Source organism: Etheostoma spectabile, chromosome 18 (genome assembly GCF_008692095.1).
Source record: "Etheostoma spectabile isolate EspeVRDwgs_2016 chromosome 18, UIUC_Espe_1.0, whole genome shotgun sequence".
In the NCBI taxonomy this organism is placed as follows: domain Eukaryota; kingdom Metazoa; phylum Chordata; class Actinopteri; order Perciformes; family Percidae; genus Etheostoma; species Etheostoma spectabile.
Window position 1 is genome coordinate 22,532,577 of NC_045750.1, and position 17,366 is coordinate 22,549,942.

Here is a 17,366-nt window from a genome sequence, read left to right on the forward strand (position 1 = left end):
GTGTCCTTAAAAGGTTGAATTTTCCTAAATTTTTTGAATTAAGGTAATAAGATCAATTTCCAAAAGATTGTTTTTTTTTTTCCTCTCTTTAATCAACTTTAGCATGGGTGTGTAAACTTATTCAAGCCACTGTATATCGTAGCAAAGCATTTAAAGATTATTCTGCACTCATCCATGGTTCTAACTTTAGACAATTTCCCCGTGCTGTAGAGATGTCACCGGCGTCGTCTCGGTGACCTTACAACTAGTAGACCTTTAGCGGTATTCATGCGTTATGACAGCAACCCCGTGTAATGTCAATACTTTACTGGTATGCTAGTAATTAGAGGGTAGTTGTGCAAGGCAAGATTTCCACAGCCAATGAAGCACTAAATTTGCCATCCCTAGTCAGAACTGGATAGAAAGCTCCAGAGAAAAAATGATGATGTATACTTTTCCCCTCAGATCTAACACAGCCTAATTGGGAATGTGGTCAAAAATCTTGTTGCGTGTCTCCACCCTTTGGCCTTTAACAAAAATGAAGGCTTTATGTGAGAAGCCAACTGAATTTCACAAGCTGACCTCTTTTTTCTCTCTCTCCTTTTCTCTTTTTCCTCTCTCCCTGCTCCTCCTTCTCTCCACCCCTACGCTCTCTCCTCTTTCTGCCGTCTTCGTCTTCAGGAGTGAGCCCGGGGCTGGATGGGACCCACCATGCCCCCCAGTAAGAAGGCCCAGAGCCCCAGTAGTGGAGCCAGTGCCTCGCAGGGTATGAGCCCACCGTATCGGCAGGGGGACGCCGCCACAGCAGCGTCGGAGGCCGAGGCGGCCGACCTCTCGCTGTCCCTGTCCGCCTCCTTCTCCAAGGCCGAGGACGAGGAGCTCACCAGCCTCTCCTGGCTCCACGAGAGCACCGACCTCCTCAACAGCTTCAGCCACTCGGGGCTGCGGAGCGTCTCGCCCCTGCAGGACCCCGACGGTCAGCACCAGCGCTCGCCCTCCTCGTCTCCCTCCCCGGACGACCCCCTACTCGGCGATGCACACTCGGCGTACGACTTGGCGGCAGGCGGCAACAGGAAACCGCCCTACTCCTTCAGCTGTCTGATCTTCATGGCCATCGAGGACGCGCCAAACAAGCGGCTGCCGGTGAAGGATATCTACGGCTGGATCCTGGAGCACTTCCCTTACTTTGCAAGCGCCCCCACTGGCTGGAAGAACTCCGTGCGCCACAATCTGTCGCTCAACAAGTGCTTCAAGAAGGTGGATAAAGACCGGAGCCAGGTAAAGACATCAGCAGTTGTGTAGAGAAACCTTCTTTTTTTTTTTTTGTCCATCAAACATGATCTTTTATTATTGATTGTTATTCTTTGATAATATGTTCTGACCTAATCAGAATTGGCAAATGAAAAGTTGTGGTGGGACTGCTCGTTTTAATACAACATTAAAGAGTTTTAGCTTATTTCGTTCATTTTAAATCCCTATCTGCTGAACCTGCATCGTGATTTCCGTGCGATCAGCCAAAAGATGGATTGTCATGGAAATTAAAGCTACTCTGTGTTGTTTAAACATTTGAAGACATAGTGATTGGATTTGTTTTTTGCCATAAAAAAGAGCAGCAGAGTGGAGAGTCTGGCAGCGAAAGTGGAAGCTGAATAGCAGTTCTCCCTAAGTATAAGGCTATATTTCATTATTAAGCAGTTTCAATTATCCCAGTCATTAAGTTATTATCTCATAGTGTATATGAGCTATTTGATCAAGCTTTCTAGATTCACAGAAAACAACATATGAAATAAAATAGTTGTCAGTGGCACAGCTAGGCCATGCTGAAACAAAAGATATCCATATGATTCTATGATTTCTCAAAAGTTCTAATTTCTTTAATGTAACCAAAAGCCACATTAGTTGATATAATATATAATATTCCTCATATTGATGCCTTTATCATTTTGATATCATTGTGTAGGGTTTATTATGAGATGTATTTTTGGTCAGTTTGACCCATTTGAAAAAAAAATCACTTTATATCAATCATATTCTGAATACTTGGTAAAATACCCCCTCAGCCATATGCTAAATGCAGCACACAGCCCTAATTTTCGTTCTATCATGTGTGGTTGTAACTTGTTTCAGAGCCAGACAGTTATCAGCCGTTTGCAGGAATATCCAACTTGAAGTCAAACATATTCTGTATTTTGTCTACAGCTGTACCAGATTCGGCCTTATCAATAGTTGATGATCTCAGCTTTCATAGTTCTCTTTCACTCAGACGATGTGCGCTTCCCTGGTGGGAACAGCATTTCGCTTTTGATTTAAGTCTTGATACAGTCTTTTATACTGGCTTTCCTATCCAGATTTTACTCCATTAAATACCCGGGGTAAATGGGGAATGAATCCCTTCACTCAATTAGTGCTAAATTAATACTGGAGGATTTAATAACACAGATGCCAGTAGACTTTAGATTTCATCTTGCCCGAGGGTGTTGGGGGCGGGGGACAAACAGCTAGGATCAATGCTGGCTTTGCGTGTTCAGCTGATTGAGATTATACCGGAGGATATGGGAGCTCTTTATGCTTTCCTTGACCAGCGTGTGAACCTGAACTCTTTGTGTGTGTGTGTGTGTGTGTGTGTGTGTGTGTGTGTGTGTGTGTGTGTGTGGTGTGTGTGTGTGTGTGTGTGTGTGTGTGTGTGTGATACCCTCACGCTATGCTGTCATCTGCTCTTGACTCAGCGGCGATTTTCTCGTTGTATACATATCTCCAGTAACTAGGTTGCAGTTGACATAAAGTATCTGTTGCTGTGCAACGGGAAACTGATTTGCTTTACAGACGTGTGTGTGTGTGTGTGTGTGGTGGTGTGTGGTGTGTGTGTGTGTGTTGTGTGTGTGTGTGGTGGTGTGTGTGTGTGTGTGTGTGTGTGTGTGGTGTGTTTGTGTGTGTGAGCACATGTGGTAGATGATTTTGGCAAGGACAGCCTGTCTTGTCTTCCTGTCACTGCACACCATTTAAGACAGAACGCTAAGTAACCCTCAAATCTATTCCCCCTCTTGCGCGCACACACACAGACACACACACCACACACAGGGCATGTCTGACACACAAACAAACAAGTGTGCACACATACTCACTTCACTCTCAAGCATTAGCAGTTAAAAGGACTCTCACACACTCACATGCCGGCGCCGGTGTCGGTGTAGAAATGAGGGCACATCTCTGCAGACTCCTACTCTACCTGCCAAGCGCTGTGCTTTATCTGAAGCTGCAATTACAGAATCTCTGTAATTTCAGTCAGACTCCTCCATTCAAAGCTTTTCACTGAGAATATCTGCATGTGAATGCAGCTTTTTTTCACCCTGCTTTGCTTTTCCCTTCACCTGTTTATGTCTTTTTGAATAGAGCGTGCAATTACAGCGTCTGAGATCTTTTTTTTCTTCATTATGTTACATTATGTTTTACTCATTGCTCGCTGTGAAAAAGAGGTTGTTGTTTTTTTTTCTTTTTGCTTAAGTGGAAGGTCAAGTTATCGTTGTGAGTGATAGATGAAGAGACGTACAGTAGACACACACAGGGAAAGGGTGGGGGGGGGGAGGCGGAAGCAGGGAGACATGGCTTATTGTGAACGCACCAAATCATATTTCCATCCATTTACAGAGGTGGAGATTAATATGACAGTGGCCTATTTGTTCCAGTGACTGTATTTCTGGGTCATATCCAGGCAGATGACAAGATAGGGACTAGTTTAGAATAAGCGTGCTGCTCCATTTGTTTGTATGTATGTGTGTATGTGTGTGTGTGTGTGTGGTGTGGTGTGTGTGTGTGTGTGTGTGTGTGTGTGTGTGTGTGTGTGTGTGTGTGTGTGTGTGTAACCATGGGAGAGAGCGTGAGAGAGTGTGTGTCCCATGGTTGCCATGGGTTTGTTTACTAACAGGATTCTTCACTGTGCTGAATGACATGTCTTTAATGACAAGTGTTGTTGCCCTCAGACTTCTGGATCAGTGCTAAAGATCAGTGTTGTAACAGCACAGCACAGCACAGAGCACACACACACACACACACACACACACACACACACACAGCCCAGAGCGCACACACACAGTGATATATTTCTCATAGCCTCTCATGAAATCACAGCAGAGAGAACAGGCAGTTTTGGTAATCTAAGACACTAGGAAGTCTCTTGGGGTTGCACTTCAGTGGATCACCTCTAACTTAACCTGGCCCTGCTCAGATGAGAGGCGTGCTTGATTCTTTTGCATTTTAACTCAGAGCATTATAAACTGGAGCATCCGGAGCGAGCTTAGATTCGTCTGCCTGTGGTGCCTTTTTGACGCTCATTTATCGGCAGGTCGCTGCCACTGATGCATCTGTGAGAGTGAGCATCATGTTACTGTGTTTTCTCTAAGATCCCAAGCACCCGGTGCTTCTTAAGGTTTTCTAATTGTATTGATTTAACATATGCATGTGGCAGAACACTTGCATACAGTAAATAAAGACTCTACCTTTAAACCAAGAAACCGACAGTGTATGAGGAAGTAGGCTTGTGAGTGTTTGACTCATTAAAGGAACACGCCGACTTTTCGTGACTTTAGCTTATTCACCGTATCCCCCAGAGTTAGACGAGTCCATGCATGCATACCCTTCTCATCTCCGTGCGTACTGTAACGCCCCCAGCGTTAGCTTAGCCTAGCAAAGATCCTGCAGGTAACTGGTTCCAACTAGCTACTGCTCCCAATAAGGGACAAAATAACGCCAACATGTTCCTATTTACATGTTGGGATTTGTATAGTCACAGGGTGTACAAATAACAAGGTCACATGAGACACAGTCATCTTCTAACGACATACTACCTGGGAACTATATTCTCAGAAAGGCGAAGCACTGGTACTTCTGCTAAAGAGGACAGAACATAAAAAGGAAAGAAGGGAAGGAGTGGTCGCCACTCTATCAATGTGCAATTACTAACTTACTTCATTAGTAATATACATACATACCTGGACACAAACTGCTCTTAACTGTTTTATTTACTTTATTTTATTTATGCTATTTTTTTTTTCTATACTGTATTTTTTACACCTCCTTATTCTCTATACCAATGTCTTGTAAGCTACTGGAAATTCAATTTCCTTGTGAGAGTCATCCCAAAAGGATCAATAAAGAGAAGTCTAAGTCAAAGACGGAGTGATTAGTGCAACACCGAAAAGCCCAGTCACTTCCCTCAACATAACCAATGTGAATAGCTAGCTAGTAGCGAACAACACTGGTGATCATGGTTGAGGAATTGTCAGAGGATTTTTACTTGGGATCAAACCAAGATCTAGAAAATATATTTTTTGAGCCAGAATACACAGACGAGGAGTTATAAATTTTGGAAGCCGATAGATAAAAAGCCGAACAGACTGAGGTCAAGGGGAGAATTAGCACAAACACGGACTGGTGATGTAAATGTGGAATCCAATTTTGACATTTGGCATTTGTGACAGCACAGTAACATTACTTATTACCTATTACTGCAATAGTAGTGACCACCCTTGTCATGTAATAGCGTTACTAATGTTACCACTGTTGCAGTAGTTAGTCCTCTGAAACCATAACGGAACAGTCTGTACTATCGATGGGATGGCTGTATCCTTCAGCACACGTTTCATGGTACGTGTGGCTAATTCCATTTTTCATAATAATAATCCTCAGTGAAATGTTCTGAGCAAACACATTGGTTCTTGAAGGTGGCTACAGGTGCATTTGGATCCATATCCAGAGCAAGTGTCCATAGATTCAGCCCGTCAGCAATTTTGGTTGGAATTCTATGAAACATCATGGTATTACCTGGTCTCCACTGTTTATTGTTGCAGTTTTTTACAATACATCGAACACCCATGATTGTAAACTATGCTTTAAGTATCTAGTAATTGTTGACTCTATTACTCCAACTCTTAGCAAACTCTAGTAAGCAAATCACTCCGCCCAAGTAGTACCAGTGTTTTACCTTTCTGAGAATATAGTCTCCAGTAAGTATGCGGTTAGAAGATGGCTGTGTCTCATGTGACCTTATTATTAGTACACCCTGTGACTATACAAATCCCAACATGTAAATAGGAACATGTTGGCGTTATTTTGTCCCTTATTGGGAGCAGTAGCTAGTTGGAACCAGTTACCTGCAGGATCTTTGCTAGGCTAAGCTAACGCTGGGGGCGTCAGGCAGAGTAACAGCACGCACGGAGATGAGAAGGGTATGTATTGACTCGTCTAACTCTGGGGGATACGGTGAATAAGCTAAAGTCCCAATAAGTCGGCGTGTTCCTTTAAGGGACTAGCACTCTGCCTCATATCAATACTACTCCACTGATCTCTACTGCTGTATGGCCTGACCTCTGCAACTTTCCCCAACTACTACTCGGTACACATAAAAATGGCTGCCACTCTGACCATTTTGCTACGTTGATTTGAATGGGATTAACCTTTCTCCACATTCCAGATTTGCCCTCAGTTCTAGGGGACATTTTTAGCATCCTTATACTCATTGTTTTGGGTTTTAGAGCCAGCCACTGTACTGTACTCTCACCGCTGTCATCAACCTTATTTTCAGCCACAACAGGGACATTTGGTTTTAGAGAAACCGCTATGATACACCCAATGTGCACTTCCTGCCCAGCATCAAACAGCAGACAGAGACGGTTAGAAACTAGTTGGTGAACATTAGGGCTTTTTTTTTTAACATCATCACAATATTAACTATCACAATATTAACTGGCGCAATACACATATTGCGAAAGGCTGCGACATATCAAGAAAGACACTGTTTTGTTAGTGTTGCCTTTTATATTCAACTCAGTGTTCAGTTTGTTCAATAAGAGAATGATGGAAATTATTTTGATGAATTTGTTTTAAATTCAACAAGTTTGTTGTATTTTAGCAGAATAAGGAAAAGCAGCATAAATACAGAACTGTGTACACTTCAGTGTCTGCGTATTTATCGCCAGTTACCCTTAGTGCGATATTCAACAATGCAATCATATCGTATCATCATATCATATCATATCATATCATATCGTGCAGCCCTAGTGAACATAGTGGAGTATTAAGAAGCTCATGAGCCAAACATTTCCCCCAAGAAAAAAAAACTCCAACAAATGTTGCATTGGGTCTGCTGGATGTATACAGCCAATTGTTTGCTAACATATTAGCCATATCAACTTTATAAGGCGTTCATATTTCAATGTTCTGCTAACAGCTTGCTCTATTCTTTTCAAGTGGCCTGAAAACCAGTTAATACTGCTTTAATAAGCTATTGAAAAATACAGCTGGCGTTTTTCCCAATCTTTTTATTATCATCGTGTTTGTTTCTGTCATTGTGAGTCATGGGTATGAGGACAAGCCTTGTCATCACATAGCATTTGTTCAGTGTTGCCTAAGGGAAGCCGTTTAAACATCTGTAAGAGCGCTTACTTGGTCGCGTCTGCGGAGAACGTTCACGGATGTGAAAATGATGCCACCTCGACAAGCTCAGGGAGGACAGAAACCCAAAGGACCTCACTGAAATTAATTGCTACGTGACGGCATATCACGTGCTTTGGGAGTAGCTTACATTGGACTGGGTCCAGTTTGAGCCTCTCTTGTGTTTTTACTTAATCAGTGTTTTTCCTCTTACATTTGAGACTTTTGCATTTGTGATTGTATTCCAGCCACAGAGTGAAGATCGTGAGATCAGTTTTAAACTGCATGGTGAACCTGTTGGAACATATTTTTCATACCAGTGGGTTCAAGTCTTTGGGGAATCTGGAACTGTCTCCCAGTGTCTCCCAGTTTTTTTTTTTCTTTGTGGAAAACACAGACTTATATCTGTGACTGGATTGTAATAGCCAATGCAGAAGACTAAAAATGTATAAATACACAGAGAAGCACAAACTGGGGCAAAATTCAGTTTAAATTAGAACCACATGGGGAACAGGTTTGGTTCTTGTGAAAGGAAAGTCAATTCATAACACCTGTGGAAGAAATGTCGACATATAACTTCGGGGTGGGGGAAACAAGCCATACAGCATAGTATCGCCATATTTTTCGTGGCAATACTGTATTGATACACGGACGCCAAGCACCAATCATTTATAAATTAAAATTGCACATGGGAATTTCACTTTTTTGTAGTAGTATAATGAAATCAATTGTTTTTTTTTTTAGTCCACTAGATGGTGCAGTTGAGTTTTTCTTTTTATGGTGAGGTCAGCAGCGATGACCGTCGGCGTGAAATACATTTTTTTTTTTCTTCAGGGACATAGTTTGAAGTTGGAAAATTATGATATTGCAGAATATTGCAAAATGTTTAATAATATGGTATCGTAATAATGCTTGCTCTGGGGGGAATTATTGGAATTGTTGTGTCTTTGTAAATTACAGAGTGTGGTCTAGACCCACTCTATCTGTAAAGTGGCTTGTTATGATTCTGAATTAAGTATTGTGGTGCTGCAGAGACGTCCCAGTGTACAAATTGACCTACAATCTTTGTTTGGTACACATCTTTGCATAAATCATACTATAATCATTTACATTGTCTTTAAATTTTAACATTTTTCAAGGAAAATGAGTTGTTTCCTCCAATCATATCGCAGTCGCGACATCTGTCAAAATAATCACAATTAGATATTTTCCTACTGAATATCTGAATTGGTGGTCAAACGTGTATCTGGTATATTATCTTAATCCTCTGTCTATCTACATGTAAAGTAAGTCATGGTCCTTGCAACACAGGGGGTTAACACGGCTTAAACACAACCAGGGTTGATGCTTTTACTCCGACCAACTGTGGAAGCCCATCATAATATTATATGCAGTCATAATACTTCAGATTGTTAGTATAGGTTAAGTCATATTGCATATGACAACGCCCTGGACAACAAAGCCTCTTATACTGATGCCTTGCGTCTTTCTCTGCACAGAGAGTAGCAGCTCTGTGCTCTCTGCGCACCATACATCTTTTTTTAATCTCATTTCATTGCTGAGTCGAAAAAACTAAATTTACTTTCTCCTCTCATAATAGCCAATATGAACAGTTTAAATGGTTTCTCTACAGTATACAGATGCCATTGTTAATTATGATAGAACTATTTAAAGCTGTAGTTGCTGTGGTGGGAGGCATAACAGCTGTTATTGAAGACTTAAAGGATTTTTTTTTCTTTTTTTTTTCTTGTTTATCATCGAATCACATCAAAAGAAAAAAGAAAACCCCCCAAGCCCATTGGTTCCTACTGGAGATGTAAATCTGTAAATATATATATATACAGTATATGAGGATAGAAATATAAAGTTTCATGCACCGTTAGTTCTCTGCAAAGATTTCTCGAACAGGAGGAAGTAGTGCATTTTTTTGGGGGGGGACTATTTTCAGCTGTGGATTAATACACATTTGGTGCTCTAGTGAGTATTTACAGCAGCATGACGGCGTGCGTGTGAGTGACTGTAGAATAAACTATGGTGGCCGTGTTCATTGCCATAAAGCGGCGTGTCAATCGGCGCAACAGTGGCTCGATGTGTTTTTAATAGTTGTCGAGCAACAACAGAGCTCTGTGGCACGGAGGAATGAATTATATCAGGCTCTGGGCTCACGGGCAATACTTGTTATTAGCATTAATGTGTTGTTGGTTCGGTCTTTTCATGAGGATTTGTTGACAGTAAGAAAAATAAGGAATGTGTTCGGACTTCCATTAGACAGTTAACTTAGCACAAAGACTGAAAACACAAGAAAACAGCTAAAAATAGACCCATCTGAAGCTCTAATTAAGTTTACTAATTAACCCATGTGTTTGTTTATGTTCTCAGTTCAATATAAAATGCAAATACACATTAATGTTTTATTTAAACCCCCATGAAACCACAATTTGTGAGCTTTAGAGAAGCCTGTAGTTGTAGTTGTATGTTGTTACCTTTGGACAGAGCTATGTTTCCCCCTGCTTTTAGCCTTTATGCTAAGCTTATCTCACTGGCAGTAGCTTTAAATTAAGCCTACAAACATGAGAGAGGTATGGTATCAATCTTATCTCATCTAACTTCCCAGCAAGACCCCCCCCCCCCCCCCCCCCCCCCCCCCCCCAAAATGTATACTAAATAGATGTGGGATAGTATGATCAGTGTAGTATCCTTTCTAAGTATTATCTTCTATGCATTTCTGTGGATTTGGATGTCTAAAATGAATGGTCCTAGTGTCTTTTAAATAACGATACACTGTTTATGTGTGACAGGTAAATGCAAAAAGATAATAGTGCAGATAGGTATGCAGTAACAGTAGTATAGTGTTACTAGTGGGGTCAGTGGCAGCAGGACTTTTTAATATCTCCCATATCCAAGGGAAACCAGCCCCCACAGCTTATATAACACAGGAAACAGATGTTGGCAACACACAATCATCGCTCTCTCTCTCTCTCTCTCTCTCTCTCTCTCTCTCGCGCTCTCTCTCTCTCCTCTTTCTTCCCCTTTTGTCTTTTACTCACACTGTCCCGTGTCTGGAGCAAGTTACCGTGCAGTCTGTTTTCCCCATCATGAAAATATCTATCTGTCTATTTCTCACTCTGTCTATTGTGCAGCTTTATAACACAGAGGTGCTGCCTTCTTAATCACAACTACCACAAACTGGTGTAGTGGCACAGATACATATCATTAAATCCATTTCTTTTAAGTGTAATGTTGCTTAAACTTGCATTTTGAAGTCTAACGCAGTGCCAGTTTCGCATTGTATGAGATATTTCTTAAAGCAGGCGTTAACATTTTGAATCGTGGATTACTTGTTGTGTAATCCTGCTCTTTAGCCGCAAACGCTACAGTGATGGGACTATTTTCCAGCACACAGATGTAGCTCAAACAAATACATCATCCCGAGAAGTAGTGCTCATAGCAGAGGAGCAAGGCCATATGGGATCAGAGTATGGAGGGAGGGAATGATATAAATGGAGATCACAAACACAGTTTCAGGTGAAAGTCAAGACCCCAGTCTTCTATCACCTGCTTTTTACGCTGTCAGATCCACCCATGTGGAGGCGTCCTATTTTTAAAAGTCTGTATCAGTATGTATGGCATACTGTATCAAAGTTGAACCCCTCTGAAAACTTAAAGCCAATCTCTGACCCCAAATACCTTTTGTGGTAATCGATTTCGAGACATGCTGCCTTTTTCCCAACTTTTTGCGTTTTTTTTTTCTTCTTTTTTTTCCTCTCCAGAAAATGAAAAAGTCCATTTCACCTCCTCATCGCTTCCAAGCACAGATGATGCCTGTTGCCAAGGCGACCACTATAACCCAGGTGACGGACTCTTCCTGTGAGCTGTGCCCTGTGATTGGCCTGTCGAACGGGGTGGTGGAGGGGTGGGGGGGGTCTACAGATTGAGCCTTTTGATTGGCTGGCAGGTTGGCAGAAGCTCAGGCCGACAGAGATTCTGTAAAGAGCACTGATTTAATCGGCTTGCAAGTGGGCAGACACAAACACACACACACACACACACACACACACACATATATACATATATATATCTACACACACACAAACGGCTGGCGGCCTGGAGGTGCGAGGGGAAATTTGGCCCAGTGGGGGTCACCTCTGTGGGAGCGAGTTTATGTGTGTGTAATATCATGCTCTCCAGGAGAGGCGTTGCTGGCAGTAATAGAAGCACTCCCAGGAGCAGACCATGCTGGGTAATATCACACTCCCTAGGGAACTTGCCATACACACACTCACCCCCTTCACACACACACACACACACACACACACACACACACACACACACACACACACACACACACATAGCAAAACATGGTACATATGGCCCGTGTGCCACACGGCTCACATACTAATGCACAGATCCAAACGGGGGGGAGACACAAATCAACAGTGCGCTCACATCCTGGTTAGCTTCTTGCATTCTTACCAGGTCAGATGGTGTCTTGACTGGTAGCACAGATTTTGAGTGCTTCACTGGATATCCTGGGATCAGGAGACACACTGAGAGACGCAGGGTATACACAGAAGGGTGTGCATGGCCACTGATTAGAAATGATACAATTTGTATTAGGGCTGGGACGATACGCTGGTTTCCCGATTCGATTCTGTCATGATACGTTGGGTGCTGATTCGATTTGTATTGTGCTTTTCATTCATTGTAATTCTAGAAGAACTGCAATTTGATATTATTAGAGTAATGTGAAAAACAAAAGTTGAAAAATACACTTCTAGAGACATATCATTCTGGAACATATCATGAGCCTTTTTGAAAAAGTAATTGGCAAAAAGGATGCACATCACATGTCCGTCTGACATTCATTTCATTTGTAAAGAAGTACATAACATGGATTTTCTGCGTTTTCTGCTTTCCGTCTGTTTTGCTGGAAACAGATATGATTTAGTTGCCGTCGGCGGTACCGTATAAGTAGAAAATATTTAGGTGATCGATTGGTAAAAACAGTAAAACAAATAAATTGATTCTGGGGATGGGGTGCCAACATTCCTTTCATCCGTCTTGAAATATCCGAGATAGATTATTTGTGGTGTGTGTTAATTGCTCCTTGGGATAATAAAGATTTCACACAAAATAAACATAGACTATTGAAATAATAATAAAACTTAAAGGCTTTTACAGAGTTAACTGACAAAATGTAAGGATTCTTTTGTTGAATCATGAACAACCGGGGAGATGTAGAGTAAATCTTTGTCTGATTGGCTATGCTTCCTCAGAACAAACGGGATCAATCAAAGTGTGTAGGTGCTTTTCTTAAATGTTACTTTTATACATTTGCTCTGACTCTTTTGCGCATTCTTTAGCTGCTGTCTCTCAGGGTCCTGCAAAAATAAATCTGAAATGTTCCCAAAATAATTAACATAATGCTGAAGGAAAGCCTAAAAAACACATTTTCTGCAAAACAAAATAAGGTTGTTTTTTTTCTGACATTGATGGAATTTGGCTTTCATTTCTCATGAATTACTGAATAATTTAGCAGGAAAACAGCAACATGGCTTCCCCAGAAATAGTGTCCTCTATAAATCTTTCATGCAGACTATGTTTTTAGGTAGAAAGTAGTAAACTGTTGACGGTGAGACCGAAGTGGTTATCCAGAGTATCAGGGACGTTTCTGCAAAAAACAATACCTTTTGAAATCTAGAAAATACATTGAATATTGCTCAAGAAAATGCAACCAACATGAAGTGCACAGGAAGACATCACTGGAGATAAGTGATTCTTCTTGTGATTTTTCTCAGCCACTTCAATACAAAACGCTCCTCAGGTTCGAGAATCTGTCTCCAATTAATGCTCACACGCACGGCTCTGGCATGTCTGACATTTCCCTCCTAATAGATTCCTCGCGGTATTTGCAGAAATCAGAAGCCCGCAGTCATGACATCTCCCCACCCTGTAGGCTGTACCTGTGTCACATCCCCGAGCACTACAAAGTGATCCGAACACAAGGCAGGACGGCTTTCATTTTTATATTTACTTTGCGCTCTCTCCCCCTTCCCCCTGCTGTACACAAACTCCCGATTTTCGCCACGTTCAGATGACGAGGCAGATGAAAGCGCGGGGAAGGCGGTGAGAGATAGAGACGGGGAACGTATTTCCATAGTGGCCCGTCTGAGATCCCTCCCTTCTCTATAATCTATAGGCTGGTTTCACTCAGATTGGGAGCTGCTTCATTAGGTGAGAGGAAAGCTGCTTTGATCTAAAAATACACACCATCATCGCCTCCGGAGTAGAAAAAGTTAAAGAGTTTTTCCTGCGTCTTAATCAGGAAAAAAAAAAAAAGCCTCCAGAATTATTATTTTTTTTTCCCGAGGAGAGGCAGAGGATCAGGATGTATTAATTCTTATTCCGCCGAGTGTTATCTTCCTCGGGATATCATAGCTGTGCGTTACAGGTGGTTTGATAAATAATCCGGCACAGGGTCTGGACTTTGAGCTTGTGTTTGGGCTTTGGACTTGTTGGCTCACATCAGTGGGCCATGCTGTGTTTGTGATGTGCTTTGAGGAGCCCCGTAGCACTTCCAATAACATCTCCCTCTCATCTTTCTTTCTTTCAGAGCATAGGCAAAGGCTCTCTGTGGTCCATAGATCCGGAGTACAGGCACAACCTGATCCAGGCGCTGAAGAAGACGCCGTACCATCCCTACTCGCCCGGCCTGGCCACGCCCTCAACCTCCCCACCCATCCTGCCTCAGACATTTCACCAGAGGTAAGACGCGTCAGCTGATTGGTTGGCTGATCGATTGATGAATTAAGTCACCTTTACGACACAGATGCTGGGGTCATACGTCATAAGTACCCAGAACATAAGTACCCAGAACTATTTTGAGGGAACTAGAACCGAGATCTTCAACATAGGGTCTGGGACACCTATGGGGTCCTCAGAGTTACTGCAGAGGGGCCACCAAATGATTATTTTTTGAAAGTTTTTTCAAAATTTTAAATGTCTTAACTTGAGTCCAACATACAGAATTACTGCTTAGCAGCTTAGTATTCTGTGCATAACCCTTTTTTTTTTTTTGATGGGGTCACATCGGCAGCCTTGCACATTATTGTAGGCCCAGTTTTATATGGAACTTAATTTTATACAATTCATGTAGTAGGGGTCCTTGCTCGGTCTCTCTTTCAGCTAAAGGGGTCCTTGGCTTAAAAAAACGTTTAAATAAAAGGTTCCTTCAGCCCATTGTTGTGAAGACCCGTGAATATTAGTAATAAATTAGTGTGCTGACGTATAGGGTTAGGTTAACATTCACATTTTCATCGCTACCGGTTCCACACAGTATCTTCTTTTTTTGTTAAAGAAGTAATAACAAAAGAATTATTTCATTTGTAAAAATAATTCCAAACCTATTTATCCTATTTAATAAGAACTTTAGTGTAAAAAGACATTTTATACTAAAAAAAAATAAAAAATAAAATAAAACCCCTCCCTCTCTCTTCCCAATCTACAACCTATTAAATCAAAGAATTTCTTACTCACTGTAACTTTTTTCCTTGTATTTGTATATTCCATTCATTGTCTATTTCTCCGTTTGATTTAGCGTGAATCGGTCTTCTGTAGTACCGACGGAATTCGGTCGGCACCCAGACATGTACAGAGTGCGGTACCCAACCCTACTGATGTATAAAGCCACATGACAGGGCGAGGGCTGCTGGTGGTCACCAGGGGCAACACCCTCCGCAGTCTGCAGTCCTGTGTGTCCGCCCGTTTAATGTAAAAAAAACACTTAATAGACACAAAATACCTTTTCTCCAACTGTACTTTAGGTCTTAACCACTAAGAGAAACAAGTTTCTCTCATTCTCAGCACTGCCATGCTCTTTCTTTCTCTATGTCCCCTGCCCGAGACAGACGTCTAGAGCGGTAGTTCGTCTGATGTCTATCTTTCTGTCTTTTTTTGATGTGAGTCGTATGGAAGACTATTAGGGCCACATTGAGTGAGTTTTAAAGTCAGAATTCTGACTCTTCCATAGAGGCGGTGAAGCCCAAAAGCCTAAATTTACTTTTAGTGTTGTCCAACACAGAGAAATATTCTCCCCTTGTCTTACAATGGTCATAAATGGATATAAGAGTACTTCTTGTTTTATGGATGAAACAGTCGGCGAGTTGAAGCAGCTGCGCGCGTGTGTGTGTGTGTGTGTGTGTGTGTGTGTGTGTGTGTGTGTGTGTGTGTGTGTGTGTGTGTGACCATGTTGTCATCCCTGCAAATGAGACTTTGATGAGACTTTGCCAGAGATATATGGAAAAGGCAGCATTATATGGCAATCTAGGGCCATTGATTATGCAAGTTTGTGCAGTGAAGAGAGTTTTGGAACACTTGTCACACACACAAGTCTCACAGAGAAAACAACGAGAAGTTTAGAATACTCAAATTTTGGGAAACAAATAATGGACAAAAAAGTTGGATAAACAATGATTTAAGCCCAAAAGTTGATTTCAGTTCAATAGCACTTCTTATCATTCTGAGATCGAGCTTTGCATGTGTGCTTCTCCTCACTGAATATATGTACATATGCACAACCTGTTTTGTATAGACTGTGGTTACTTGTTATAAATGGTTTACTTGTGTATACTTGGTTGCTTATTTTGCTCCACAATGTCATAGTGTTGTTCACTTGTGGAATTTATTGAATTTGTGTTTCGAGAATAAATTGTGAGAAATGTCATACTGTATACGGGTATTTATCTGATCTGGTGGCCTAAAGGTTAAAGAAGTGAGCGTGTGACCGGGAGGTCGTCGGTTCAGGCCCCAGATCGACAGGATAAAAATCTGGGCTGGTAAAAAAGTGAAAGAGCAGCGCTTGTCTCTCCCTCATGCGCTGCCCTTGAGCAAGGCCCTTAGCCAACCGCTCCAGTGGAGCTCAGTTAAAGATCAGATGAGACTGTACTGAGCCGCTTCCAGGTATGAATGTGGAACTGTGTGAATGGGACAGGTGGTCGTTGCAAATGAGGGTTGGTTCTCAATTGACTTCCCTGGATAAATACAAGGTTAAAAAATAAAACAAAAATCAATTCCTTTCAAGATAGGACTTTCTCAATCTGAATTTAACCTAATGGAGAAATCCAGTCTTTGGGTTTTAAGCAACTTTTCATCACTATTTTCTGATTTATTTGCTTTTAAGACAAAACCATTACTTAAAGAAATAATGGATACATAGATCGATAATAAAAGATAATCGTTAGTTACAGCCCTATGGCACGTAACATAAAACATATACACTCGCCCACCCCTTTCTCTCCGTCTTTCTTTCTCTCTCTCCCTCTCTCTCCCTCCCACCTGGCCCCAGGCATTATATTGCTGACCCGCCCCATCCTTTCCTTAAATCTTTTTGCACGCTGTTATCATGCAGCAACACTTCCATGCCTCCTCATATCTCCTTCCCCCTCAGGCACATCACAGGTGAAAGCACCTTTTCTCTTTCCGCGTGTTCACTTGTTCACTCCCTCGCCTTATCCCTAGCACATCCTATCCATCCCCCTGTTTTGCCTCTCCTCCGGCTCCTAACACTCCTCCGTTCCATTCCACTCCTCTCCTCTCGCTCTCTTTTCTCTTCTTTTAATGTCCCACACACCCTCCCGCTCATCCTCAGGCATGCATTACAACTGGTGGGGCACCCAGTACTCTGTCTTCTTTATTTATCCCCGCTGTGATTTATTCCCTCTCTCTCTCTCCACCCTTTTTACTCTCTCTTCACCACTTTATCATTCAATTAAATCCTCCTTTGTCTACATTCACTTCATTCTTCCCCCCATACCCACACCTCTCCACGGCATCCACCTGTGTTGTTTTCTCCACATTCCCTCTCCTGACCTCTCCTCTGCCCTCCATCCTCTGGGTTTCCAGCTCTTCTGACCATCCCTATGGATATGTCAGCAAGAGGTACTATTACTTGTCTTTTTTTTTTT

At 42.0% G+C, this 17,366-nt stretch overlaps 1 protein-coding gene and 1 long non-coding RNA gene across 4 annotated transcripts in view; one reads left to right on the forward strand and one right to left on the reverse strand.

The window, feature by feature from the left end:
• The window catches only part of ches1 (checkpoint suppressor 1), a 108,214-nt gene that overhangs the window by 71,626 nt on the left and 19,222 nt on the right, over nucleotides 1-17,366 (forward strand). For all 3 annotated transcript variants that reach the window (XM_032542851.1, XM_032542850.1, XM_032542849.1), the window contains 2 exons: nucleotides 661-1,257; nucleotides 14,018-14,169. In XM_032542851.1, the coding sequence (XP_032398742.1) occupies nucleotides 679-1,257; nucleotides 14,018-14,169 (731 nt within the window). In that variant the 5' untranslated portion in view covers nucleotides 661-678. The remainder of the gene's footprint in view (nucleotides 1-660; nucleotides 1,258-14,017; nucleotides 14,170-17,366) is intronic.
• The window catches only part of LOC116706195 (uncharacterized), a 28,169-nt gene that overhangs the window by 4,894 nt on the left and 5,909 nt on the right, over nucleotides 1-17,366 (reverse strand). The window contains exons 2-3 of the long non-coding RNA XR_004336168.1: nucleotides 15,069-15,077; nucleotides 10,579-10,580 (exon numbers count right to left, since the gene is read on the reverse strand). This is a non-coding gene — a long non-coding RNA (uncharacterized LOC116706195). The remainder of the gene's footprint in view (nucleotides 1-10,578; nucleotides 10,581-15,068; nucleotides 15,078-17,366) is intronic.